The sequence below is a fragment of the Meleagris gallopavo genome, chromosome 19, assembly GCF_000146605.3.
Source record: "Meleagris gallopavo isolate NT-WF06-2002-E0010 breed Aviagen turkey brand Nicholas breeding stock chromosome 19, Turkey_5.1, whole genome shotgun sequence".
NCBI classification, from domain to species: Eukaryota; Metazoa; Chordata; class Aves; order Galliformes; family Phasianidae; genus Meleagris; species Meleagris gallopavo.
The window spans coordinates 8,406,423-8,434,303 of record NC_015029.2 but is presented as its reverse complement, the minus strand read 5'-3'; the positions used below and the strand labels follow the sequence as shown (position 1 = coordinate 8,434,303).

General features: G+C 51.1%; 1 protein-coding gene across 1 annotated transcript in view; it reads right to left on the bottom strand.

Moving 5' to 3' along the window:
* DAB2IP (DAB2 interacting protein) overlaps positions 1 to 27,881 on the bottom strand; it is a 43,627-nt gene that overhangs the window by 13,782 nt on the left and 1,964 nt on the right. The window contains exons 2-10 of the mRNA XM_010721152.3: positions 22,982 to 23,135; positions 19,842 to 19,940; positions 17,193 to 17,747; positions 9,717 to 9,861; positions 7,638 to 7,782; positions 3,933 to 4,169; positions 2,549 to 2,750; positions 1,787 to 1,965; positions 3 to 332 (exon numbers count right to left, since the gene is read on the bottom strand). Coding sequence (XP_010719454.1) covers positions 3 to 332; positions 1,787 to 1,965; positions 2,549 to 2,750; positions 3,933 to 4,169; positions 7,638 to 7,782; positions 9,717 to 9,861; positions 17,193 to 17,747; positions 19,842 to 19,940; positions 22,982 to 23,135 — 2,046 coding nt within the window. The remainder of the gene's footprint in view (positions 1 to 2; positions 333 to 1,786; positions 1,966 to 2,548; positions 2,751 to 3,932; positions 4,170 to 7,637; positions 7,783 to 9,716; positions 9,862 to 17,192; positions 17,748 to 19,841; positions 19,941 to 22,981; positions 23,136 to 27,881) is intronic.

The following is a 27,881-nucleotide window of genomic DNA, read 5'->3' as shown; positions in this document are numbered from 1 at the left end:
GGCCCACGCGGCGCACCGTGGCCATACCCGACATGCTGCTCTGCTGAGTCCGAGCGCTCCACACGCCCTGCAACTGCCCGAGGGACGACTGACTGTCATTGAGGGAGTCGGCAGCACCGGGCGCGTTGGCCCCGCTGTCCAAGAGCCGATTGTCCTGCAAGTCCACCATGGACAAACTCTTGCTGCCATTTGACATCTGCACGTCGGGCTCATTGGCCTCTGAGTAACTGGAGCTTCGGGCAGGCGAGGGCTGAGCCCCAGCAGACCTTGTGACAAAAAACAAGTCCTTGTTTTCGGGGGTTGGAGATGGTAACCGTGTGAAATCTATCAGACTGCGGGGAAGTCAGTGCGCGAGGAAGAGGAGAGGAAAACAAAACAGAACAAAGAAGAGTTGTGAATGCCACACAGGAGCAGGAAAACATTATCACTCAGAAGCAATTGGTGTGGCAGAGCTGTGCGGGAAGCAGGCACAGCCCGCCCTGCGGGGACAGTGCAGCAGGAGCGGGGATGCGGGCAGCAGAGGGGCCCTGGGCACGGAGCTCTGTGCCACGCAGGTGTTTGTAGGCTCACAGCACACTGCTTGCAGCCTCTGCTTCACCATCCACGCTCTGCTCAGCGTGCCGACAGCGCACCAGCTGGCCGTGCCCTCAGCACTCCGGCCTGCCCTGTGCCCGGGCACTAAGCTGCCTCATGTTGGCACAGCACCCCGCAGGTCAGACCCACACTGCGCATCCGAAGGTCAGACACAGGGCTGTAACTGCAGAGCTCAATCCTAGCAACTGAAAGTTATCCACCCATTGCTCCTGCTGTAGCAGATAAATTCAGGCAATATTGATTTCTTGCAGACAGGAAGAAAGAGCTTTGCAGTAGCTCAATGTGAATATACCACTGATCAAAGGTGATGCACGGTAAGCAAGTATTTGGGTGATGGCATACTGGTAGAGATCCTCCATAGCATTAAATAATTGTACCTCAAGCTGGGAAGCATTAGAGATGAAAGCTCTGATTACAGCAAGTCCAGCTCCATTGCTGCCTTTCATTCCTAATTAAACTGTTAAGAGTTATGCAGGTTCCACTTACAAGCTATTTTATTAGCAGTGTCTTTCAATTTATGTGGGCTCTATTTCATTTTCCACAAACAGAAACATTTTTAGTCTCCTACACAGTCATCATTCCCATAAATGATTTTTCTTACATAATTAGGCCTAAAAGTGTGTTTGGTGACTGTGTCTGTGAATCACTGCTCGTTAAACCATTTATTATACAAGCAGGATGGAGCAGACTGGAACCGATTGTTAGACCTCTACAGCTTGCCCACTGGTAGTGGAATGCCCAGATTTGCACCACACTGAATTCAGCACATACCCTATGTCTTACAAAGATGGATAAAGCCAATAAATCCTGCATATGCAGACACCCTATGAACGCAATGGTAAAACACTGTTTTGAGGTTAGCAGCCTCAATGCCCTCAAAGGACGGACACTTTGCTTCTGCAGCTGAGTGTCAAGAATGGAGCCCAGAACCACGTGGTTGATTTCCCATACCACATCCTCAGTTCTGGCTCAGGATGGACCTGTTGACTTGCACTACTGCCCACTGCTACGCCTAGATTCAGAGCTGAACTACACCCAGTATCAGTTTTGCAATTAGAAAGCTTTGCCAGTGAACCAGGAAAATCCACACTACACCTTGTCCTGCCTGACCCCACAAGCGCTCAGGTTCTGGTAACAGGTGAATGTTCAGTATTTCCCTGGTCTGTGGCCAGGCCACCTCTTTTGCTCTTACCCAGATAAGTCATTCTCTATCACCATTTTCTGCAGCCCCGCAGAGATGCTGTTCCCAGCACTGGGAGTGGATGCAGTGTGATCAGCTGTGACTGAGACCTGCACGCAGGCCGGGTTACTGAGCGCCGAGTTGACGTCCCTCAGGATCCGCGGCAGAGGGCCAAGTTTTGTTGCAGTGCTCTGGAGAGAAAAGAGCAGAGTTACCACCAACATCATGTGTTCTGCAAGAAAACTCTGGGTTCTGCCGATTGCTGGGCAGTCTCTTTCAGTGGACTACGTTAGCAACATTCATTTTCTCCAACATTTAACCCCAGTGCCTAGGCTACAGCTTATCCCAGAATGCACAGCTTCAGAAGTCATTTGCAGCTGTGGGGCAGAAGGAAGCTTGCACACTGCACATGGTTCATACAAAGATGACACCTGTGGCCAAACCTGGTTCAGGTCACTGGACAGAAATCCTTTTACTTTAAAAGGAATCTGCTGGGACAAACAAGGCAGCCTGGTGTTCAGCAGCTCTGCCTTCACATCTCAACATCCTCACCCCTCAGTGATGAAAAGCAAAGACAGAAGGCAGTACTCGCCAGCCTCAGAGAAAGCCACAAAGGATGATCTCCTTCAGCAGCACGTGCAAAGGTGGAACAAGAGCAAGAGCCAGTAGGAGCTGTGCTGTGCTCCCACACCCTAATGGGTTGGTACTGGCTGGACAGAGGGGAGGTGTATGCTGTCCAGTACTGGCTGAAGTCTGTCCCTGCAGCCCCCCTACCTGCTCCAGCTGAGAAATGACTTCCCAGAGCAGCGAGTGCAGAGTGGACAGTTCCCGGCCCAGGTCAATGTAGCCTTCAAAGCCAGCTGTGTTTGAGATGGTTTCTGGATTGGAAATCTCCAGTAGGAATCTCTGCATGTTGGTCCACTCATGTTCCAGAAACTGATTCATAAAAGACATATATTCCTCTTTGCTGCCAAACCTGTCAAGACAGCAACACAAGTCTCAGCTAAATCCCGTAAAGAGTTGCAGTGAGCAAATGAGCAGGTATATATGCAGGTAAGAAGACCAGTGTCTTTCTCTGGCATCTGAGTGCTTGCAAAGCCTTTGGGATTACCAGGCTGCTAACAAGCAGCTGGTGCTGAGCAAAGAACCCAAATTAATTCCAGCCTAATCCAGCTAACCCCTCATCAGTGCAGGCCCTGAGCAGCAGAAATGAAGGTGAAAGCCATAGAAACAAGAAATTATAATACCGAGCCCAATCAACTGACTGGAGTGCAGTAAGTGATGGCTGCAGGAGTCCCATGCTCTCCCCCAGTAATTCTGCAAGGAGAGGCTTGGTCACGTGCAGTCTGCAGGACAGCTTGATCACTTTGGTTTGACTAATGTCAGCTTAGTGAAAGAGTCTTTCCTGCAAAATGCTGAAAATCTGAAAACCCTTTAGGTTAGGGATTGGTCAGGAATATGGAGAATTTCTGTCATCTCGTGTAACACACTCGCATGTCTTCCTCCTGTGTGTGCACGCATGTGCATTCCTGGCTGCGAGTGTGTATGCTAAGCTAGCTTCTAAATCTAAGAAGCTTTAGACAGAGACTGTCCATTCATGTTTCAGAAAGCTCATCATTTCGTTATCGGAGCTCAGGATAAGTAGCTCAGAGCTGCAGCCAGAGGAAAGATGTTCAGAAATCTCTTGCTTTGTTTCCATCAAACCTATGGGCTTATTTAGAAACTGGTAGTGTCCCCATTAGCTTCTCTTGCCATCCCAGCTCAAACAATCGCACTGTAAGAGCTCTTTGGAGGGACTCAGCTACACACACAGTTTGGGTGCTGGTCCTGCTGGTGCTTGTGGTGGGAGGCAAAGCAGATGCCATCAGCTTCCCCCAACACAGCCATCATGGGACAAATTTCCTGGCTATGCCTGGATGTTCTGCTCTGTGGTCAGAGTAGTCTGCTTTCCTACTCATAAAACACATGGCTGTTTTGGAAACTTAAATGATCTCCCTGACATAAAAGTGAGAGTCCCAGAGAGACAGGGAGGAAAAAAACAACAGAAACCAAACAGGCCCTTTGCATCTAGGAAAGGAGCAGCCAGCGTGGGATGCCTGCTGCAGAAGCTTCGCTTGCAGCCTGGGGCTTCCTCCCCCTCCTCAGAACTCCTGCTTACTTGGCAAAGTTGGCCAGGTTCTGGGTGACCTTGGCAATGAGGGTCAAAGTGCGTGCAGTGCGGTCGTCCGGGTACTCCTGCAGGAGACTGAAGAGGGAAGGGGACATGATAGCTGGGCAGAGGAAGCGGAGGAACAGGGAGGCACTGATCAGTCGCTCGCTGATGTCTGGGCGGCCACGGTTGCTGCACTCCTGTCTCCACGAGGCAAAAACTTCTTTGAGCTCCCTTGGGAAGACACTGAAATGAAAGGAAGACACACAGGGATGATAAGTTCAAGGCCAGGGTGTTTGAACTGCTGCACAGTAATAAATAAACATGCTGTGCACCAGCCGTTTGGTATGACAGCCAGACCCTTACACCCTGCTGACCCACAGCAGCACCTCTACCTACACCAGTCACAGGCTTCTGTATTTTCCTTTTTCCCTCTTTTTTTTCTTCTGCCCAGAGCATCCATTAGGATATTCAAACCACAAAGGAAAAAGCCAAGCCAAAACCACCAACAACTAGGAAGAGAGATGGGAAATCAAGCAGCTCATCATCACAAGTTACATAGTGTGTACCACCCTGGAGAGATGGGGCACTGCCCGTGAGCTGTGGGACACTGGGGGTGTGCCAAGGTCACCAGTGCAGCTGGTGCTTGGAGGGAGGGCTGTGCAAATTGCACTGCTCCTGTTTAAGCTCTTGGAGCAGATCCCATGGAGACAAGGGCAAAGCAGAGCCACACTGCAGTTAGTCCGGCCTTGCAACTGCATCGGCCTCAGCCAGGCTTCCCAAGACACCAGACCTCCCCCAGGCCAGCAGCCCTTATCGCCGCAGTAAGGAGCTGCCTGCCTGCTCTCCTCCCAGCTCCCTGCTCCCACCTTATCCTGTTCCCAGCACAGGCTGTTTATGCAGCTGGATACTCCCACGCAGGAGCAGGCTGACAATGGGTCCCCAGGGGCCCCCAGGCTCCCCGTATCAACCCTTTCCCTGGCCCCAGTGCCTGCCCTGGCCACAACCACCGTCTGTTTGAAACCCAGAGCCATTCACCTACAGAGCTGGATGACATAAAAGCGGACCGAAGGAGGTCAGACTCCATTTTAGGTCACACATTTTCTTAACAAACAGCCATTTCAGAGGATGTTTTCCCAATTCTGCTGCAAGGACTATGTGGGATGAGCGAAGCAATCTGAGCTGGCTCCCAGCAGCCACGTGCCCCACTCTGGGACTGATTGCCCTGCTACTGACCCCCACGTTTGTTGGAAAGAGAAAGCCACGTGTGCTGTGCTGCCAGAGATGCTGTCCTGCTCCCCGGTGCAGAAGCCTGCCCAGCCATACTTCCTGTGCACACGGGGTGCACATCCTCATGCTTGAAGTTTTCTCCATCCTGACATGAGCACAATGCTCAGCAAATGTTGCCATTGTGTTTGGCTTCTGCTCCATACTGGATTCATGCTTTCTCCCTCATGAGCTTTTGCCTTGTGCTTTGTAAGTAACACCAGCCAACGTCTTTGGCTGAAAAAGTTCTCTCTCTGGCTTGATTCGCACAATTGGACAAAGCCCTTTTACTTCATGGTATTTGCCCAGAAATAGGAGAATCCTTTAGGCAATTTAAGGCTTGAGTGATCAGGACAGGTTGTACAGTTACTGGAAAGTAAGCCCTTGGAAACACATGCACCGGCAGCACGCAGCCCTAAGTACTGCTCACTGTCACGGGCTGCGAGATCATAAAAGTTTAATTGTGTAATGGCGTATGGAATTCAGTTAGCTGGCTTTATGTGACAAACGGGCCCGTAATTCATTACCCAAGTTTCCAGTAACGAGCTTCCACATGCTGAAATTCTGCTTACGCCGAAACTTTCCAGATGTCCAAATTATGTCATAATTATAACAATTTTCGGTTATTGTAAACCTCTTCCCTCTCTCTGACTCTCTGGCAGATGAGCACACACACTCCTGGCACTCTATTTAAAGCAAGACCGTTAGCTGTCAAGATCCCTTGGCCAATTCTGAATTCTCGATATCAGCCCAATTAATCCCCAAGAACTGCTGAGCACAAAGGAGCAGGAGGGGATCGCCCAGAGCTGCAGCTCAGCTGCTCCAGCCCTCCTCGGAGCAGTGGGACTGGAGGAACCAACCTTCCACACATTCCCGGCTTTCCCTACATCACTTTTCAGACCTATTTTTATGCCAACCTTTTAGTGCTGCTTTGGGTATTTTTAGGAAGGCATTAATTTGAACAATTATTATCCGCCGGTGACTAAAAGCAGAAAACTCCTCTTGGGAGAGCAGGTAAGCACAATTCATGAGTCAGAGTCATTACTGGCTCAGTTAAGGGATGGACTACCTGCACAGAACTGTGCCCTTCTGCCTATTTGTGGTGGATGCAGGAAGTGTGAACAAGCCTCTTGCTGCTCGTTCTCTCCCTGAGCAGCATCAGGAAAAGCAATTCCCTTCCTCCTGGGCTTGCAAGACAGCACGCTCTGTATCCAGGGGGATTACATACAGTAAGTTTTCAGACCTTAACGCAACAGCTGGGATAGGGAAGAAAATGAGGAGTTCTGACTACCAAAGACTTCCTTCCTCCAAGACAATCCTTGGTTGATGTTTGGCAACAACAGCATTGCTACAAAGTACATCAATAACAACTAATCTCAGATTTTTAACCAGGAAGACTGCAAACGCTGCAGTAGGATAAAAATGTTTGCTCTATACAGCCAGGACAAAAACCTCTGGGTCTGCTAACAAGACGCACAAAGAAACTATTTTTGTTCCTCTAAGTAAAGAGGGCCACCAGCACATTGCTCCCCCTCCCAGGCACCATCTGCAGCAGACTCATGGGCTGCTGACCCCCGCAGTCTCCAGCGCCAAGGAGCACCACCAGACACCGCAGCACACCACTGCCTCACTCCAGTCAAGTCTGCATATTCAGGCCAGCTGTCCTGAGGGCCAGGACTTGGAAGAGTTAACCCTGAGGAATGCAGGATGCTAAGCCAAACAGCAACAGAGCACTAACAGCAGTGTCCTTGCTCCAGCACTCTGCTACAGGAGAATGTCTGCCTCCACAAAAGCTCCCTGTGCTGCTGCAGCTTCCCTGCTGCACCAGGAGTGCCACAGACCCTGCCTGCTGCAGGAGGGTTCAAAACTTCAGTGGCTGCTCTGGGGAATCAGGCAGTCCATACTGACCCACCTGGCACATACAGGTTTGTGACATGGGTGGGAGACTCAGGACATGCATTCCTGCTATTTATTCCAGGCTTTCATACACTGTTGGTATCAAGTCCCTCTCTGAACTGGTCACAATGGCAAAGGCAGTTCTTACTCCTTGGCTCTACCACCCTTCCTGTGTCTGTGCTGCAGTGACTCTTCACCACCCACTGAAATGTGATGGTCACTCAGCCCTTAAGGCAGTGTGGAACTGCATCCCCAAACTAAACAAGCTCAGCAGAAAATCTGTCCTTGAAAGTATTCTTCTGTGCACAGCAGCCTTCCCATTCCCATGCCAGGCACACAGGAGCTCAAGGCACTGCACATCTTTGCAGGTGCACCTACCACCGCCAGTGCCACCCCTGCTCAGCCCAGTCCCCCTGGGCAGCCTCACACAGAAGCCCCCCGGGTACCCTTTGGGTTGGCAAGGCCGTGCCAGACAGACATGGCCTGAGCCCGACACCATACTCCTCCTCTATGGCAGTTTGTGGAGGGGAGTGATGTCTGCAGGCTACTGACCAGTAGGAGTTGATGATTTTGCAGAAGGCCAGCTCACAGCACATCTTCAGGTTGCTCTGATGTTCAGGGAGGTCTGAGGATGAACACTTACTGGGATCCACCTCGCAGTTTTCATCTGATTCATAGAGAGCCTTGATAAATTCCCCTGTAAAATAGACAGTGATAGGTTTTGGAGATGCAGCCTTCAAGCAAGCCCCAATGCTGTCACGCAGGCTGGACCCTGGAGAGCAGGGCCATTCCCTGCCCCCAGCTGGCAGTGCTGCCCTGCTTACTCCAAGTGCTGCCCTGGAGCTGCTCTGCCGGAAGATCTCTTTGCCTGCCTGCCCCGAGCCCCCGGCCGCCCCACTGCAGCCACACTCCCCAGGGCTATCTCCAGGAAGCATGTGGCAGGTTCTGTCATCATCCGTATAATGTCCTGCTGCCGTGGGCTGCGCCTGCTACAGTCCCCTGGTGCTGACAAGCCAGCGTGATTCACAGAAGAAATGGATAATTAAAGGAAAGAAACAATTTACTTGGTTTATTTTGAGCTGAACATCACACCAAATCGAATTACAGCATTTCTGTGAGCTTCCTTGCATTCCTGCCTGCCCGCTCCTCACCAGAGGTGCCCCAGGCTCAAAGCATGCTGTGGGCACTCCTGGTGCCGCAGGTCCAGCTGCGTGTCCCTGGCCCTATGGCAGGGGGGTGGCACGGTGGGGCTGCAGCAGGACCCAGAGGCAGTGCCAGCCCCTGCGGCCACGGGATCCTGGGCTTCACCTGTCACTACAGGACTGGCTGTGCTCGGTGCTTTGGTTCCCCTCTCACTCCTGTTGGTCATCTCCCAATTCTTGACCTGTCTGGGATTTTCCCATCTTCGTGCTTTCTGCTTCCTCTCATCTGCACTCTTCCCTTTCCTCTGCTCAAACAGATATTAATTAAGTACCAGAGGGCCCCTCCGGTGCATTTTCAGCTCTGCTGGGAGCTGCAGAGCCTCTCCGCCCGCCTGCCAGCAATGCCTGCTGTTATGATCCGGCCCTATTACCGGCTTGTGCCTCGTGGTTTGAAGGAAAGCACCACACTGCACTGAGCTCCCTCTGACATACAGATTAATCATTTCCCTGATAAAAGGTCCGTGCAGAACCCGTGCCCGAACACCATGCAGGAACTGCAGGCTGCTCCTGCATCAGGCAGCAGCATCAGTCCTGACAGGGGACCATTACGAAATTCACTGCCTTGATTAATCACCTGGCTTTTTAGAATTTTTTTGAGGTAAACTACTTACAGATTTCAACCAGAAGGCATTACAAGACAGAAATAACCAATATTCCTTCTCTTCTGGTGGGCTACCTGCTGGTCGGACTGCATTTGCTCCCCTTCATCAGTATTATTATTATCTTAATGAAGTACTTATGCTTTTGTGGTCCTTGCTAGAATCACACAAATCCACTAGCAGGAAGCTAACATACTGAAAAACTCAGCTCTGCAAGGATGTGCCCCAAAGCCCACTGCCTTCGCTCGCAGCTGAGCAGCCCCCAGCCCACGCTGTGCCGCCTGCACGCAGCAGCGCTGCTCTTCCTTCCTGACCTGCCCAACAGCGGAACCTCTAATTATTTTCATTTGCATCAGGAGAAATATTTTTGGAGCCACGAGCATAGCCAGCCCTTTCAAAAACCACCAGGAGGGTTCCCGGTGCTGTGAGGGAGGCAGCTCTCATCACTGTAATTTGGGAGATTTCATCTGACTCACAAGCGCTGCGAGTAATCGGGGGGAGCATCTCCGGCCGGGGGAGTGCAATCAGGGAAGGATTCAGTCAGCCTCTGTGACACCGCCACTGCTGACACAGAAGGCTTGGCAGGCCGTGCCTGCAAATACCATTTCGCTGTCTCCTGTGGAAGCAGATGAAGCGCCAGCTGAGCGCTCACCTTCACCTGGGGCTGTGCTGCCCTGCTGTGGGCTGCACCTCGGGCCAGCAGCATGCGGCCTTCAGGCTTCTCCAGAACTGCTGGAGAACATTGCTGGGGGAACGCCACCGCCTCGGAGGGCCGCCAGGGCTCGACCTGCACTCAGCACTGTGCAGAGCAGCCGACCCTCGGTACGTACCTAAGGCATCTTGCAAGTACTTCTGTCCCACCAGCTTCAGGTATTCCTCGATTGCTTTGGTGGCCAATGTGTTCTCCCTGAAAATGAGATGCTCATTCTCACCACAGCGATCAACTTCAGACATCATCAGGTCAGTCAAGAAATCCTGGAAAGCAAAGCCCATGGTGGGTCACCAGGTACCAACACGCCCTGTGCAGCTCTCCCAGCACAACGGGAGCGGAGCGCCGCCGTGTCCCCGTGCACACAGAGCTGCTCCTGCTCCTCACAGAGACAAGAGCAGAAATCAGTCCCTGCACAGTGACAGTGCCTGCACCACATTTACCCCTCCATCAGTTTCAGCTTTCTGATGGGTCCCATCTTGGCCTCGTGTTTTGTGGATGAAGTATTTTTCCCACTGTTCAACGCAGCTGTGTTCGTACCAAACTGCAGTGCCTGCAAACTGGGGGCTTAACCTGGGTGTTGTGAGCTGTGCCCCACAGTTAATGGCTGAGAATCAGGCCTGCAATAGGCACCAGGGTTACCCAACGTCCTATTGCCCAGTACCCATGAGAATAAACAGCACCGTTACAGCACGCACTGCGGGCGCTTTGCTGGGCTGATTTGCACAGAACCACACAATTTCATAATCCCCTGTGCTGCACAGCGATGGAAGGGGCAAGCAAAGCAGTGTGCACACTGACAGCTGCCCTGTGCACAGCTCTGAGCTCCCGAACTGCAAACGCCAATAGAAAGCCAGCATCTGAGACCGAGCTCTACGTCTCCCTCAGCAACAGCATCAGCGATCAGAGAGAGTCACGTAACTCCCAGTGCATTCTGTTGAAAATCCACTATGTGGTGTAATGTTTAGTGTAGCTAACAATTTAGCTGTAGCTAGCATTAATGCAGGAGAAATGCCATGCAGGTTTTAATGCTAACGCACATTCAGCTCCCATTCTCTACACTGCTCATGGGAAAATCCTCCCACCGATGCTGCTCACCTGGATGACACAGCAGGCCAGGCTGCCAGCACCCCTCATCCTGCGTGGAAGCCAAGTCCCTGTGCAGGAGGCAGGAATGCCGACCTGCAACTTCATTTCTGTACCTTCACCTCTTCACAACTGCACTTCTTCCAAACCAAGTTCTTCTAACACAAAACAACTTGCTCAGGAATGAGCCTTTCAATGAGAAATTCCTTCACGCAGCAGGAGCACGCAAGACGTACACAGCCCATTTCTGGGCACGGGCAGCAGGCACTCCTGGAGGTGCTGTGTGGAGCTGCAGGTCCTGCACACTGCAAGTCTAACCAGGTTCAGAAAGCAGCTCCACCCCAACACATGGTGGCATGTTCTGCTCACCTTCCAACCTCTGCTGAACCCCAGGTGTGACCTGGAATCCTCAGGCTCACGCTGGGACACACTGCTGGCCCATTCCAAGGCCAAACCACAGCACCTACACAGCCCTTCATTACTGTGCTGCTGCCCCAGATGAAGGCAAACCCAGGCTGCAGGCAGAGGCATGAATCCGTCCACGATTTTCTGTCATTTTGCCCCTTTTATCAGCCAAGCCCAAATGAAACTTTAAACTCTTGCTCAAATCCCTCTAGCCGCTATCTGGGTACCTCCATCACCTTTATCTCCCTGGTTCTCTCCCAGGATGCGTTTCAATTCCAAGCCATAGCTCCAGCTGACACAAGGTGCTGATTCTTAATTAGCAGCCGCTGACCTTGGCTTTGCTTGATTCTCTTTCCTGTCACTTTCCCAACATACTAATTATCTCAGGAACACTGAGTTTTACTGCTCCTCCTCAACCAGGTTTGCTTTCTCCTCCTCCACTCAGCTGAGGATCCGTGTTGCCTCCCCCCGAGCGCAGGGCCGCAGAGCTGTGGCAGGACGTGGGACGCAGTGCCAGCTCCCACACAGAACCCAGCTGCCTGCCAGGGCTGCTGAGCTGCAGAGACCCGGGCAGCAGCTTCTCGCCAGCAGTACGTGAATTTTGATGATTTCAGCTAATAGGCAGAATTCACTAGAATTAAAAATGAGTCATACGTGACTCGACACAAAGCCAGAAAAGATCCCTTCAAAACGCCTGTGGCAGTCACTGTCCCATACGGAGCACCACCAGCAGCTCAGGTGACCATCCAGCAGGTGAGAGAACAGCCCTGCCGCCCTGGGAGCAGCCAGGAAAGCTGCCGGCAGCCCAAGGAGCTCCGTTACAGCACAGCAGCCACGGCTGGAGCGCGGTGTGTCAGGACAGCCCTGCCACCATCAGCAGACAAGGCAGGGCTTCTCACAGCCGGGCAGCTCCCTGGTGACACAGAGCCAAGCCAGCCAGCCCTGAGCCGTGCTGCAGAGCCAGGCACTACAGGAAGGAGCTCTGCTTGTGGCTCAGCCCTCCGCACCAAGGAGCCACATCAGCTCCAGATCACACATCTGCCCTCTCTGCCTCAAGAACGCCAGCAGCCAACACTCAGAAGACACAAATGGAATGCAAATACTTGTTGGATCCCTCTGGGTGCTTCACTCACCCACATACAAGGCTCCAAATAAAATGCAATAACTAAAGCCAATAAAACTCCCTGTTTGTGAGCAGCAGAGATCAGCGGGGGTTTTTAGTTAGGGCCCCTGGCAATGGAAGAAAATAAGATGCTTTATTTCATTACATCAGAGTTGAGAGGGAAAGGGAAAGGCCTACAGTAAAATTAAGGGCTGTAGCAGTGCACTTCAGGCTCACTCCTGCCATTATTATAAGGATATTTGTCCCAACTGGACATTGCTGAACCTGTGCAACCTCAGTCACCACACATATGCTGATAAGGAGGAACAACTCATAAATAAACAAATTAAGAGCATGACAGAGCAAGACGGCACTGGTTTCCAGCACTCCTCCAAGTAGGAGCTACTGCAGCACGAGCTGCTGCAAGGCTGCTTCTGCACGGCCCCAGCAGCCCCGCACTGCCCAGACAGCTGAAGGTGAGCCTGGGGCAGGGAAACAGCACGTGGGAAGGTGGGCTGCTCCAGAGGGAGCCTTGAAGTGGAAAGGCTCCTTGCAAAAGTGAAATCCACTGAGTATGAAATTGACACCTGCTCAAGAAAACAGTCCTACACTGTGGTGCCAACAGGGCCAAGCAATTGGGCTAATTGCATCACTCAAGCACACAAAAACCAGGAGAAGCAGCTCCTTCACAAGACAGAGCTGCAGACGGCAGCCAGCTCTGTCACCACTCAGTTCAGGCACTGCCTGCAACCTCACACCTGCCCAGCTCCAACAGCACCCGAGGGGCAGCCATCAGGAACCCTGCAGAGGGGCTCAGGGTGCCAGGAAAGGTCCTGCAGCACCAGCCCTGCAAGGACAGGCATGGGAGAGCAGAGAGGGGCTGTCAGTGCTGGGGGAGCTGCTCTGTTACTCAGCGCCCAACGGGTGGATTGGTGGTGAGGTCTGGGGGTTTCCACATCGCAATGCTCATTAATAGGATTGCCTTCACCTTAAGAGGATTGAATTGATAAAGGTAATAAGATTAGTGCTCATTTCAGAAAGCAGCCCAGAGTCCAGCAGGGCTTTGATGCAGCAGTGAAGAAGGAAGCCCTGGGAGGAGGTCAGGCAGGAGGTGCAGAGCTGCACATCACAGCCCGGCCTCAACCCTTCACCGCCACGTGGTCTGCAAGGGTCTGTTCTGGAAAACACCAGTGGTGCCCCTTCTGCTCAGCACAGGAGCTCGTGCTCCAGCACTTTTGTTGTTACTCATTTTCCTTGGGAAACGGAGGGCAAGCGGCACCACAAGGGTTAACACACAGGCAGCTACGGCCACAATGTTCTCACAGCAATAAGGAAACCCAACTGCAGGACACGCCATCAGCGGGCAGAGCAGCGCAAGCACCACCTCCTTGACCTGGCAGCAGCACAGCCCTGCTCCCACACTGCACTCCCCTTCGAGCCTCCTGACCTGCCTGACGGCTGTGCCTGGGGGGAGGGCGAAGGGGAGCAGGCACGCGCATAACATTGAATAAAAGCTTTATTAGCTTGACTATGGCTGCTGTCTAAAGCATTATGGGGGAAAACTCCTTGCAAGGGAATGATGCCAGTGTCACCTATGGCTGCAGGTGTGCAGCAGCCCGGCTCTCCAGGCTGGGACACACAAGCACTGCTCCCCACCAGGCAGCCCCACACGCAGGCTGGGCAGGAGGCAGGGAGACTGCAGCAGCCTCACATGGAGGAGCAAATGCATCTGCTTATGGGAAGCAAATCCTTGCGGCATAAACAAATAGGGACACATGTTTATTCTTCACTCCATTCACACCATAATAAATATTTATTTCAAGTGAGCAGCTGGTTAGTTAGAGCTTTGTCTGATGCTGGATTTCATCTACCAACCATTTGGACAAGGAAGTTTTTTATATATTTATGATTATTAACTGAGCTGCAAAAGCTGTGAGAGAGCCCTGAAACAGACCTAAGCGAGGGAAGCATTCTGCAGGTGCTGAGAGCCCCAGCCCTTCTCCCTCTGGGAAGGATGCAGCCTGCCTCTGAGTAACCACATCACACAGCCCACATCAGCCTGGGCTAATGGCAGGGCTCAGCACACCCAGCATTTTTAATTACCACTTTGTGTGTTTTGTCTGTGGGTTGAAAAACACATCAAAATAGTCAGGCATCTCACCACACCCTTATAGGTAACACTGGTGCCTGTGATGATGGGAAGATGGCAGTACCCGACACATGGAGGATGCAGGGCAGTGCCCCCTCTGGGCCGGACAGCCCTCAGCCAGCCTGCCTGCACTGCCACCTCTATCAGAATGCTCTTCCCTTCTGCCCACCTTGACAGCTGCTCAGGGCTTTCCAGCCATACCCTGATGCACTCCAAGCCCTCACACAGTTCTGCGGGGGTGAAGCTTTTCCCTTTCCCAAGCAGAGATCAAAGGAAGCACGGCCTCTGACTCCGGGGAGGACTCTCTGCTTTCATTTCCCATCTTTTAATCTACTGTGATAAAGAAAGGAAGCTCAGGCTGATGCAGTTATTTAAGGGAGAAGACGCAGCTGCAGCCCTTGCCGCCCTGCTGCTCACACCGTGCCTGCCTACAGCTCTGACCAGCCCCAGTAAAGGCTCCTAGCTGCAGCACAGCAGGCACTGACAGGAGCCGGGGGCTGTGCAGGGCTGCTCTGTCTGCAGGGCTGCTGGGGCAGCAGGCACAGCCATGCACGGCTGCTCTGCCGGCCTGGGGGACCACTGTGCCTCTGCAAGGGACTGCACTGCACCCACAGTGAACAGCTACAGGAAAAACAGCAACTCAACACCGCGACAGCAGCCAGCCCAACACATCTCCACAGATAACCTGCCGGACACTTGTTTCTCACTCCAGCTGTAATTGCTGCTTTAGTGTCACCTACAGCAGCCAAGAACCACAAAAGCCCTTTATCAGTGAAATAAGTTAGCAACTGCCCATCACTACATCTGTGCACTTCAGCTCAGAGAGGTCTCCTCCCCATGGCCCCACAGAGCCCAACACAGGCACAGCGCAAACCCAGGCAGGGCTGAAGCCTGCTCAGGGACAGGAGCACCACGATACCAGCACAGCCCACCTGCTCTGGATGGGGCTACACGCTGGGCATGCGGCCGTGGCACACAGACAGGGTGGGTGGGTGCCCTCCTCTCCCATTCATCTACTTTTTTTTTTTCCTCTTGTTGCCAGCTTTTCCTTTTCTCTGCTTGTCCAACTCCTCCACAGAGGAGGCATCACCCGGTTCCCATGCTCCAGTAACTCCTGTTGCTTTGACAGCTCTCTCAACCCTGCGCTAATGCTGATGGCAGATGACAGGCAGAGAAAGCAGCAGCTCCATTTTAGGGAGCAATGCATCACGTCTGTTTACTGTTTGCTGCGTCCCCCGTGCAGAGCCTCTGGGATCTTGAGCGCTAGCACAGACACGAGCCTGAAACATCCCTGCTCTCTCCTGAGCCTCTCCAGCACTGGAGAGGGGAGGAAAAAGCAGCAGCAGTGACAACAGCTCTGATACGCATGCACACAGCTCACAGTGCCCGAGATCGGGGTGACCCTTGATGCCACCAGAATTGTGCCAGCCACGCTCAGAGTCCTTCCGGGTGATTTTATCTCAGCCAGAGCTACGGCATCAGTGCCACCAGAGCTGCAGTGAAGGGCAGCTTGGCAAGCAGTATCAGCAGAAGGCAGGGCCAGGCCCACAGAGCATAGCAAAGCTCTGCCAAAGGAGCAAGGGAGGGGACACCTGGGGTGCTCTCCTGGCATTACAAGAACAGGATCGCACATGCCCTGAGCTGCTCCTGTCCCCATGGAGTGGGGCTGCACCCCTCACTGCGTGCCCTGCAGTCCCAGCCCAGGGTCAGGGAGGCTTAGGGCTGCTATTTTCATTCCCTCTGCAGCAGCAGGACCTCACAATCCTCTCAGAGAGCTTCTCCCGCCTTAAACTTATCCAGGAGGCCAAGCCACTTCTCTGTACAACAGATGGTAATTAAATCTAATCCATGAACCCTGCCATGATCCCAGGCAACAGCAGAGGCTGCAGAGGAAGATTGAGCCTCACAGTTCCCCTCAGGTGAGCAGCTCGCATTTCCTCCGCTCTGCTGAAGCTCTGGAAATCTTGCATTTCCTGGAGACCTGCTGCAGAGCTCAGGGAGACACTAACAAAGAGAACTGCTGATGCTCTGACTCGGCTGTGCTGGCTTGTGGACACGCAGCAAGGACACTCCATGGCAACTCCATGCTCTGTGGAACTCAGGGCTCAGCTCTCCAGTAAAGGGGTTTCCAGCTCTGCTCCTCTGCCTTCGCTGCCAGGACCACCACTAGCAGTAAATCCTGCTCCCTCTTCTTCCTCACTTGCTTCTTCCCCAGACCCAGGACTCCCAGCCATGAAGGACGGTCACACACTGCACTTCCACCACTCACAAGCTGGCCAGCATCAGCTCCCCAGTGAATCCTGCCCCAGGAGTGCCCCAGATCGCCCAGGCCCTCCCGCACTGCTGCCTCATCACATCTCTTCTGAAAAGCAACAGGACAGACCCCAAGGACTTGAGAGACGTGAGCGCCTGGAGGTGCACTTTGCTTTGAAATTCTCATGGCACCCCCTCTCACATTTGGTGCTGCAGTGCTGCACAGCAGGGAAACCTTCTGGGATCCCACAGGAACACCCAGCACATGCCAGCAGCATAGCTTAAGCCAACATTGCTCACACTTCATCCCTGACAAGTGCCTTCTTCCTTTCTGTTACGTTTGCGCCTATTCATGGAATAAGAGTCTTTTCCCTAAGCCTCCAGAAGCAGAGAAAAATGACTTAGGTTGGTATCTTGGGGTCCTACTGATCTCCTTACTAATTAAGCAATTAGCAGTGCACATGCTTGCTTGCAAGAAAAAGCAAAATTACACTGTATTAGCGATGGCTGAGACCAGCTGAAGCGGCGACTTCCAACAACTCAACCCAAGTGACTGCTCCTGTCCTCTCCCCTGGCAGCCAACGGGTGCCAAAGGCTCTTACCTTGGCCTTGCCTGTGCTCTGCAGGATGTGCACCAGCGCAGACGCCATCTCCTCTTTGTTCTTCACACTCAGTGAAGGCTCCAGCACTGAGCACAGCACCATGTAGTTGTTAGTGATGTACTCGGCGAACTCTTTGTACATCTCCATGGGAAGAATGCTCATGCTCTGGTAGCGTGACTTAATGCGGATCATGGGCCCTGGGGATTTGCCCTTCCCAGGGTTGGGGCTGACCACAGGGTACCACTTCTCCACAAACTGCCGTCCCGTGACAGAGCTGACAGGGATGTTCACCTGTCCAATGAAATTGGTCTTGTCCTTCTTTTTCTTCTTGTCAGTCTCTTTGTATAAGTGCACCGTAATGTTTTTGAGCGATGGGAGGTTATTAAATTCAAAGTGCTCCCCCCAGAAGACATTATCAGTTTTCAATTTACAGGTAGTTCGTGCATAAAGAACGTCATCCAGGCATAACTCACACAAGTACTTTTTCTTAGCTGGCAGGTCCTTGGCTTCGATAATCCATAACTTTAACATATTCTCTACTCTTCTGCTGTTGTCCTAGAAAAAAAGATGCAACGAAAAAAGGTCAAGAAGAAAAACAAAGCCATGCACAACAAAACTGGAGATAGGTGTTAATTATTTCAGATGTGCTAAATGAGCAGAGGCTTAATTACATTTTATTTTAAGGCAATACCGGCTCTCAGGAATTTGCATAATAATGCTACTTATGTTAATTTTCCAAATATCACTGTGCTCTCCACATCTGCTGGTGCCAATTAATATAAGCAACAAGGAAGATAAAACCCCTCTGCATTACAAATGGGCCAAATCCAATTCACTACCAAAAGGTCCTCAAAAGAAACCTGAACGAACCCAACCAATGACTAATGGCCTTTGCAAAGCAACGCCAATGTCACAGGTATCACACTATTACCTTCCTGATCCATACAACCACTTTGCACTGCAATACATTTTTGTTTATTTATTTACTTTTGAGTGTAACAGAGCAACAACAAAGGGACCCCAATGCACACCTAGGGATCGTCCCATCTGTGGCTGGAACACAGCTACCTCTGACATGGAGGAAGCATTTACAAAACCTCAATATTTTAGGGCAGAAGTCCAGAGCATCCAGCTAAGAGATGGAGAGGAATTACGGGAGACAGAGTGAGTCATGCAGCAGAATCATTACAATTCAGAAATAGAAATTTGGCCTGGAATCACTTAGATAGCATGTAACAAAGGATACTGTAGATCTTACACAGCTCTTGGCAATGCTGACCTCATGCTGGAAGAACACCAAGGGGCATTTGTAGCATTGACTTATGGGCTCTGCAGTAACCAGGTTTGGAAGCCCCTCGTGAGATTGCAACCAAGGCTTACTCTGCTTGGGTTTGCAGTCTGGGCAGGAGCATCTCTGCTGGGAGCCCTCAATGGGGTACTGTACTGTACTGTAGGCTCAGGAAGTACACACAGGAACTATACAAAAGCACTGGATTCCTGACAGAAATATCAACTCTGACACTGAGAGTTTATTGTCTACAAACTCAAACAAAGATGGAAAGTTAGCCATCAGCTAGCGACATGTTTCAAGACGAGGGCACCCTTCCAAACGAGTTTCCACTGAACACTGCATCTCAAAGACACACTGAGTGCCTTGCCCTCCCTCACATTCCTCAGGCCCTTCTCACAGTGTGACCTTCCAAACCTCACAGCTCCTTCAGGCCATTACTGTCAGGCCACTGTGCTCAGAAAGGCACTGGAGCACTGAACTCCATGTGCAGGACACACTGCGAGGGGCAGAAGCCCACCTTTCCCTCTGCTGCTCCCATTCTGATGAAGGAAATCTCTTCTGCTGAATGAGGAACAATAAGCTCGGAAATGGAGGGCTGCAGCTCTGTGAGCAGCCTGCCAGGCCCAGAGCTAACCTGTAATGCAGCTATGTGTCTCTGATGCAAGGAATGAATTTACAGGATCCCATCATTTGTGTCTTCTCTGATCAGCAGAAAATGACTTGTTGATGGAGCTCATCAGCTGTGAAATCCTGCAGCTGATGAGCCTTGATCAATCTTTGTTAGCTAACTCCAGTGCAGAGAGAGGGAGATGCAGCTGTAGAATTTATTTTAGGACGTATTTAGTCTTAGTGGGTCATAAAAACACACAACTGCCTGTAAAAGTGAAAGCTATGTTCTACTATTGCCTCAAAGAGCTCACTGTGATGTGCCACCTGAATATCTCCATCACTGAAGTTGACAACACAAGAATTGCCAGAGTCAGAAAATGTGATGTGTGAACTCTTCATACTATTCCCTGGTTCTGCTGGCAGCTACTGGCCATCTGTCCCAGCATTTTGAGGGGAGTCCTACTTAACTGGCAAGTACCATTAGTAACAGAGCAAGACTGAAGATTCTTGAGAGCTGATCATGTCTCAGCAAAAGCTGAAGCTGCACGTGCTGAGAAAAGAAGGAAGAAATAATTGGCACTTTCCTGTAAATATAATTGTGGAAGAAAGCAATATGGAAAAAGGCTGACCCACAATTACACTTACTCACTGAAATGACAATACGTCCCCTGCTGCTACTATGCACTGGGCTATAAAATGTAATAACGAGGAACTGAACTATAACAGAGGCAATTCCTCATAGCCACTACCTTATTTGGGTGCACGGCACGCCGCAGGTTTTCCATCCATTTATCTCGCTCTGCTGCAGAACGGCACGAGAAGCACTTACTTCCTGATGAAGTCGTCACCTACAGGGAAAGGAACAGGATTATGTCTTGACCAGCACACTGCAGACTGTGATTTGGGGAAGAGGGGGAGTTAGGAAAGGTGATAGGGATTTCTTTTTATTTATTTATTTCTAAATTTTAAGTAAACAGCTTTACCCAAGCATGAAGCAACAGCCCCCTAAGGCCAGCAGAAAGACAGGGCAACTCTGTATGTCACAGAAATAATCACAGAAGCAAATTCCAATTACTTCTCCTCTTCCACACCAGAAAACACAAGATAATGGGCCCCGTGCATATGATGCTTTAAACCACCACGTTTCACGACTGAGAGAGTGAAAATCCTTAAATGAACTAAAGACAAACTGCAACCACTCGCCATTCCTCCAGACTCAGCCCGAAACTCCCAACAGCAGTCACCCATTCCTTGTTTTCAGAAAAGCACCTTCTGGACCCCAGAGTGGGAAAAAACATTTTTGGTTCTGAGCTCTGACCTGAGCATCGTATGGATTAGTGATCTTCATGAGATATTATCTTAATAAAGAGAGTATTCTCATCTCAACACGATTGTGAATACGCTAGAATACTACAAAGGTAAGGACAGAATCTGTTAATAAAACTCATGAGTAGGTGATGCCTCAAGTCAGATAAAATCTTGCCATTTTTAAAACATCTCCAGTACCGCATGCTTTGAGGATACTCAAAGTGCACTACAAGGGGCCTCGGTGGTGCAGCACCAGAGGACGACAACCAAGTTCCATTTCACACAACAGCTGTTCCACCTGAAGCGTTCAGATGACTTCCCAGGTAAGGCTCACACTGGCAGCAAGCAGCACAGCCAGCTGCAGGAGGACACAGCAGGCCAGCAGAGCCATCGTGGCTGGGCAGGGGCTGGAGGGCCACGTGAGCAATGGTGACCGCTTCCCCGGCAGTGCCAAACCTCTCCTCTACATCCCTTCTGCTCAAGGAAAGGCCAGGATGAAGTTGCTTGGTTCTAAAGCCCTGCAGCAGTCTTTTCTTTCTCCCCACAGACGCAAGACTTTGGTTTGCAAACACAGGAACAGAACCCTTCCATCCCGACTGCCGCTCCTGCTCCAGGTCTCCAGGATCCCACAAACAGCAGAGCCAGGAATAGGCTCTGGGAGACTGGACTTGCAGAGTCCCTCAGAAGGCTGAGCTGCCTGCTGTATATTTAGCACACGCAGCCTCTGCGGGGGCACCAGTTGGTTTTGCTGACTGGAAGGTCTTATAAGGAGAAAGATGATGATGTTGAATCAATTTAAAAAACAGTCAATGGGGAAAACAAGAAAATACTGACTTCCAAGTACTCAGCAAGTCAGTAAAAAAGCAAGTTCCACAGACCTTAAAGCCTTCTCCAAAGCAAAACAACCCATGGCAACCTTCAGGCACTGAGGAGGGGAAAGCACTCGTGCAGTTCCACCACTCCTGGCCAGAGAACCACGTAATGCAGCACGCAGTGCTTGGCCCTACACCACTGTGCCTGCCCACCAGCCAGCGTGGATCCAGAAAGATCTGCAAACTCATTTCACATCCGACCTAGCGCAATATTTGAAGGAGCCTCTCTGGAGATGCAGGACCAAGGCATTAACACAGCATGCCATTTAGCTCTCACCTAAGCCCTTCCCTCTGGAGTCTGCTGATGAGTAACCATCAGTTACAAATCAATGTCCCTTTTGTTTCCCAGCATTCTTCCCTTCCCCTGCAGGATCTGCAGAACAGCAATTAACGTGTTCTCTTTTCTGTATGACTCTCCTTTATCCAACTCGCTTAAAAATGGAATTTTCTTCCTCCTTACAAGTGCATGACTTGTGTCATTTCCCTCTCAGTCAACTTTCTTCAAGTACTGTTCATATCCCTTCCTCTGCTCTTGTGTGCTGAACAGAATTGATAAACAACTCTTATATTATGGATGTCACATCTATTTTCCATCTAGCTTCATTTTATCTTTCTTGAGTGGAATGTAATGGAGGCCATATAATTTACAAAACTGTTCTCTCCTGACCTGCCACACTTGCTCAATTCTACAGAGAATGAACAGCACTGGAGAATTTATATCTCAACCCACTCCCTGAATTCAGAGTTCATGTTTGGGGCTATTTTTTTAATTAATTTATTTTTTTAAGACTGTTTCAGCATTACCTGCTTAAATTTTAAGATGATATTTGAATTCATTTATTTCAAACTGTGTTAGTTCCAGAGAAATCTTCCCCTGTCCTGTCTGACTCCTGGATGCTGACATGCCTGTCTTTGTGCATCTCTGCCCATTCTAGGAATGTCTGCATCCCCACCAACCCCTTCAGCACAACACCGCCCTGTTTCATCTACTCCTTGATGTTCAAGTACAACCAGGTTACCTTCTCTTCAACACACTGACCATCTCATTACTGCAAGAAAACCATTTCCCAATTCTATATTCAGGCACCGCCATAAGCAATAATACTTTTCCACCCATGATGCATGACAAACCATTCCCAAAAGGTATGGCACTGTGTTACCTAACAACAGGCTTGTTTGTACGTGTTCCATTGCCTCCTGCTAGTGCAGACCTAGCCATGAGCCATAACAAAATGCATAAGCCATGTAAAAAATACCCTAAAATACTGTATTAATTTGCACAAACAAGTGAAGTTTGAGTTTTCTGGACAAAGTCCTCGGCACTCCCACTGACGAAAGCAGCCTTTGTGATCACAAATAATGTCTCTGCAAACACAGAATAGAGAAGAGCACCTTCTGATATCTGCATGAACATAAACTACACGTTTATGTTCTGCTAATACACTGCTAATACACATTTGTAAGCAGTCCAGCACCTGTGTCATGAGCATGCCCTGCTGTGACACTGGTTACACTGCAAAGAGCTCACTGCTCTGATTTGCAGGCATGTTCCTCCTTGGAAAGATGAAGTAATTTTCTGCCCATGGAATGGTCTCTTTGTAACGATTCAAAGCAGAAATGCTCTGTAACAGCAAAAGCCCAAAGCACAATCCAATGCCTGGCTCCCCAACCAGCTCTGTTACAGGGCGTAGGGATGATGTGCTCCTTACCTCAAAGCAGTAGTCTTGTCCCAGGATGCTGCTGTGGACTGGTTTGATGACCACTTCTTCCTCCATGCTGAGATCTAAAGCCTCAACAGCACTACTGGGACTGAGCAGAGACTCGTGGGAGCGCGATTCTTTCAGCCTCGGCATTAGATGGGATCTGGAGGAAAAAATGCAACCGTATCAGTGGATGCTTTCCTGCCCAGAGAAACGATGAAGCCTATCTGTTAACAACAACTGCAGAATATTCCTATGAATTTTTTGCTGTGAGATAAGAGATGGCCCAGAATAGCATCCCCCTGTGCACAGGGGCCCTTCCCCCTCTCCAGACACGCATACAGCTGTATCACAGATGCAGTCAGTGTGCAGATTCTCACTCTATAACCAACAATCTGAGGATTCGTGTGCTCCATCCGACTGTCACACACGACCCCAGGATGGGAGAGTGTGGAAAATAAGGCCATGATAGCCCTATCGATTGATCTAAATGCTCCGGAGTCCCACTGGCAGCATTTAGCAGCAGGGAGCCCACAGACAGCAAGCAGCACACCATTTTCAGAGGCAGCCAATACAATCAATGGTGCTGTAACTCTTACAGCAAAATCAGAGTGCTCAAGGGGGGGGAAAAAACAAAAAGAAAGATAGCTAGATACTCCCAGGGAAAACACAAGACAGTCACAAAGTGGCAAGGGAAAAATAAAGAGAGCAGAGGGAGCAGTTGCTTTCTCTGCAGTCTGCACCACATAAAACGTTCCCATGTATGGCAGCTCACAAAAGCTCTGATCTCAGCAAACTCTGACCTTTCAAACCTCTGGCAAGTACTCTGAGTCTTCCAAAGAAACCATGTGTAGGTCTGTCTGTTCAGAAAGAGTACGCTGCTCTATTCAAAGGCACGGAAGGACAGAAATAAAGCCAATTTGAGATATTCTCAGCACAGTGCTCCTAATATTCTCCATCAGATTGTTTTGCCTGTGTGTATTGAGTTTTGTCAGTCTCCAGAACAAAGCTGACCAAAACACAAATGTCAATAGCGCATGCAAAATTCATGGCTTCCAGTGACTCACATGCCAAGCGCAATCTTAAGAACAGCCAAAGTCAAGTCTAAGATAAACAGCACTGGTAGATTTGACATTAAGATTCAGGCCATGGTCAGACCCGGGGTGATAAGGACCAGCCTGCAGCGGGGTCATCCTGCCCAGACTGCATGATGGAGGAGACCCTGCAGGGCTGATGGCCAGGACCGGCGTGGTGGCACCTGCTGAGGGGTCTGCAGAGACCCACGTGGCCACACCAGCATCTCTGCTCAGGGAACAACCAACAGCCCTCAAATGTTAAAAGCCCGGGGTTAATACAGACCCATACGGAATCACAAACAGTGGTTCAGAAGCAAAAGCCTCTCCACCCCATCAGCAATTCTCTAAGCGGCCCATTCAGCCCATATCTCTATTGTGAATAAATTGATCTTTAAGAACTGAGCACAGTCATTTCCCAGTACTTTGTGGCAATTTTACACTATTTTCAGAGGAAAGGATCCATATCGGCTTCCTCTGAGTGGTACTGCAGATGAGCTCTAGGATGGGCAGATGGATCAGGTTCCCCCCGGGTGCTGAGCACCACGCTAACACCTAGCAGCCCCAGAACAGACAGCTCTGCCCCAGTAAGCTCAGCACTGGGCATTCACAGGAAGGCTTCGTTCTGTAATTTACAGATGAAATTAGAAGAGCTAAGCAACTGAGCTGGGACTGCTCTCTTGTCTGGGCACATAAAAATATTGATAACCTAAACCTACAGCTGAGGAACTGCATGCTGTAACACACCGAGCCTGACTGCTTCATGCTGGCACAGATTTTTTTGTTGAGATTAAAACAAACCAAGGGTATTTTTCATCCAAAATTACTGCAGCTGCAAGGCCACGGTTGGGAGTGCAGATGTGCAGCACAAAGAAGCACCACGCAGGAGCTTCTTGGGACACATTATGTTCTCACCATATTCAACAAACATTTATTTCTACCCCTCCACACTCCACATAAGCCTCCGGGTATCCTCAAACTAGCAGGTGCCAGCCATTAGAGGCTCTTGTTTGAAATCCCAGATGAAGGCTGAGGTCTCTCTCTGCTGGAGGCTCCCAGGGGCAGCGCCAGCACCCCCAGGCCTGGTGCTGGGCCTGGTGCTGGGCCTGGTGCCGTGGTGTCACCGCAATGGCCGGGCCCTGGGGAGCACAGCAGGGAGCGAGTGCAGGGAAGGACACTGAGTCCTCACATCTTCACACTCTGACCCAGAGGAGAAAACATTTCCCATGGCTGTTAGTGAGGAACAGGACATCCGTGGCACGAGCCACTTCCTGGAAGATGCTCGCTGTCTCTGTCCCAGCTCCCACACGTCCCACTGCAGGCTGCAGGTTGTTCCTGGCTCTGGGAGATGCGCTGCCCACCCCGGGACCCCTCGGCCTCACGCAGGGCCAGGCAGGACGTGGCTCCCTGCAGTCACAGAGCAGCACCCGCAGGCACCACGGCCCGGCCCCTCCTGCAGCAAGAAGTGCAGGAATAATAATAAAACAGCATCCTGGCTTTTGTGAGCTGATCAGATCCAGCCCTTGCACCTCTGTTTTAATACGGTGGGAACAGACAGCTGCCCAGAGACAACTCACAGCAGGATTCCTTCTTCCAAACAGCACATGCAGTTCTTTTGCCACGGGCCTTTTTGTAATCCCTTTCTATGTACCTAAAGCTCAGTTGAAATGAAGGAGGAGAAAAAAATCTCATAAAGCACCACATTAGTTCTAAAGAGAAATAACATTACTGCTACTGGCACTGACCTGAGAGCCCCACACAGAGGCAGCCAGGCTCTGATTATTAAAGGGAGAGGTTTACTGCCTAAGAGCAATGAGAGAGGATTGCTGTTCTAAATAATAAAAGTCATAAAACATTACCGAGCAAAGAGATGCTCTCCCACCCCACTGCTTCCCTCGTGAGCCACCAGAAGCAGGGTGCCAGGTGTTGTGGGGCTGACAGCAGCCCAACCCCAGACAGGGCTCTGCACTCACACCAGCTGGGAGCAGCAGCTTCTCCCTCCCTGTGACACTGCGGGGCTGCAGCGTGGCAGTGGGGACAGGATCGGCTCTGGGCCCCAACAGACTCCATGTTCCCTCAGGAGCAGACAGATACGTGCAGCTGAGGGCACAGGGAAGGAAATATAGGGCCCGTCTACACTGAGTTACCCTGGAGTTGTGCGGTCAACTTATACAGCCTGCTTCCAGAATTGCTTTCTTGTGAAGACAAGCCCTCCGAGGGGCAACCCCGGCGGTTTGCATTTCAGGACCTCACCTGCCTGAAACCACACGGCTGCTGACTTCTGTGGTTTGTGATGGAAATGTTCCTGATATTTTTGAAAGATGGAACCGAGCACAGAAGTCAGTTGGGAGCAGACAAAACGTAGAATCCAAACATGGAAAAAACCTAAGAGCTTTTCTTCAGCCTCCTTCTGTTCCACTGTGGGAGCAGCAGCAGACTGAGGAACGTCCCAGTCCCCACTGGGCTCTGCTGCAGGAATGGCCCTGTGTTGCTGACTGCCCGGCACAGGGCCACGTCCCATCTCCTGGGGACGGATGTGACACAGAGCTGCCTCCCACTGACCCCCTGGCCACTGCCGCAGTTCTCAGCAATTCCTTCCCTAATGCCTCACCCCACAGAGCGTGTTGCTTCCACTCGACAAATAAATATCGAAGCGATGTTATGGGAAGAACTGAGAGAACAGCACAGCGGAACTCACACGCTCCCAGAGGAGCAGCAAATGCAGTTTTTTTCTGAGCATGTGGCTGAGGTCCCCGCACGCACTCTGCACACATCCTGCCAGGACAGCACTGCTGTGTTTGGCCAAACTGATCTTCCGCGGAGCGCAGGAGGTGCTGCAGCCTTTGGGCTCCCGGGGCAGCTCACTGCGTCACACTGCCGCACTGAACGCAACACCTTTACTGAGCAGCGCAGCGGATGTGTAATTAAACTTATTAATGCCTGCCCTTGTTTTCAGGCTGCTCTCAGTTTCAGCCGGCAGCAGCGTTAATTACATTCGGGAGGACTTCGGCAGCTCCGATCAGGTTCCATATTTCTTTTTGCCAGCTGAAGGATGTTCCACCTGTGACACACACCTGGGCACAGCCCTGGGGTGGCTCAGCAGTGCAGCACAGGGCTGGGACAGGGCTGGGTGTGCAACGTGCAGCAGGAGGGAAACTGCACAAGCAGCAAAAAGACTCAAGCGTGAGAAATACATGGGGCTCCAAAACACCACCTGAGTTTCAATAACCAAAAACGTTAGAAAAGCAACTTCTCCTTCGTTCCAAGAGCAGACTGGCACCATCGTTTCCCTTCTTCAGGAGCGATCAACACTTCTATACAAAACACAACCATTCCTCACCACATTAACCTACACCAGCATCCCTTAACGGCATTGTACCTGCACACAACGGACACAAACCGGAGGCGCCGTTCGGAGCCCCGAGCCCGCGGTGCGATGGTACTGGGTGCAGCCGAGCAACGCCCCGCCGGGCCCGGCCCAACCGCCCGCAACAGCACCGCAGCTCTCCGCAGCTGGGAGGAGTTTGGGGCGCTGATTTCTGACCGGCACAGCTGTGCTTGGGGTGACACGAGAGACAAAATCCGAACGAGAAGGAAAAAAGCAAAGCGGGATCTTTCCCTCCGGATTAACCGCGAGCGAACCGAAGCCGCGATCCCCGTCTGCAGCCGCGGCCCGTTGCCTAAGGCAGCGACGATGTTTTAATAAATAATGATGAAAACAAATTCTTAACACACAGACTCATGGACGGAGCGCTGCTAAAAATAACCGCTCGGCGCAGAGGCGCGGGCTGGGATCGGGCTGCAGGCTGCGGGCGCACAGCGCGGCTCGGCCCCTC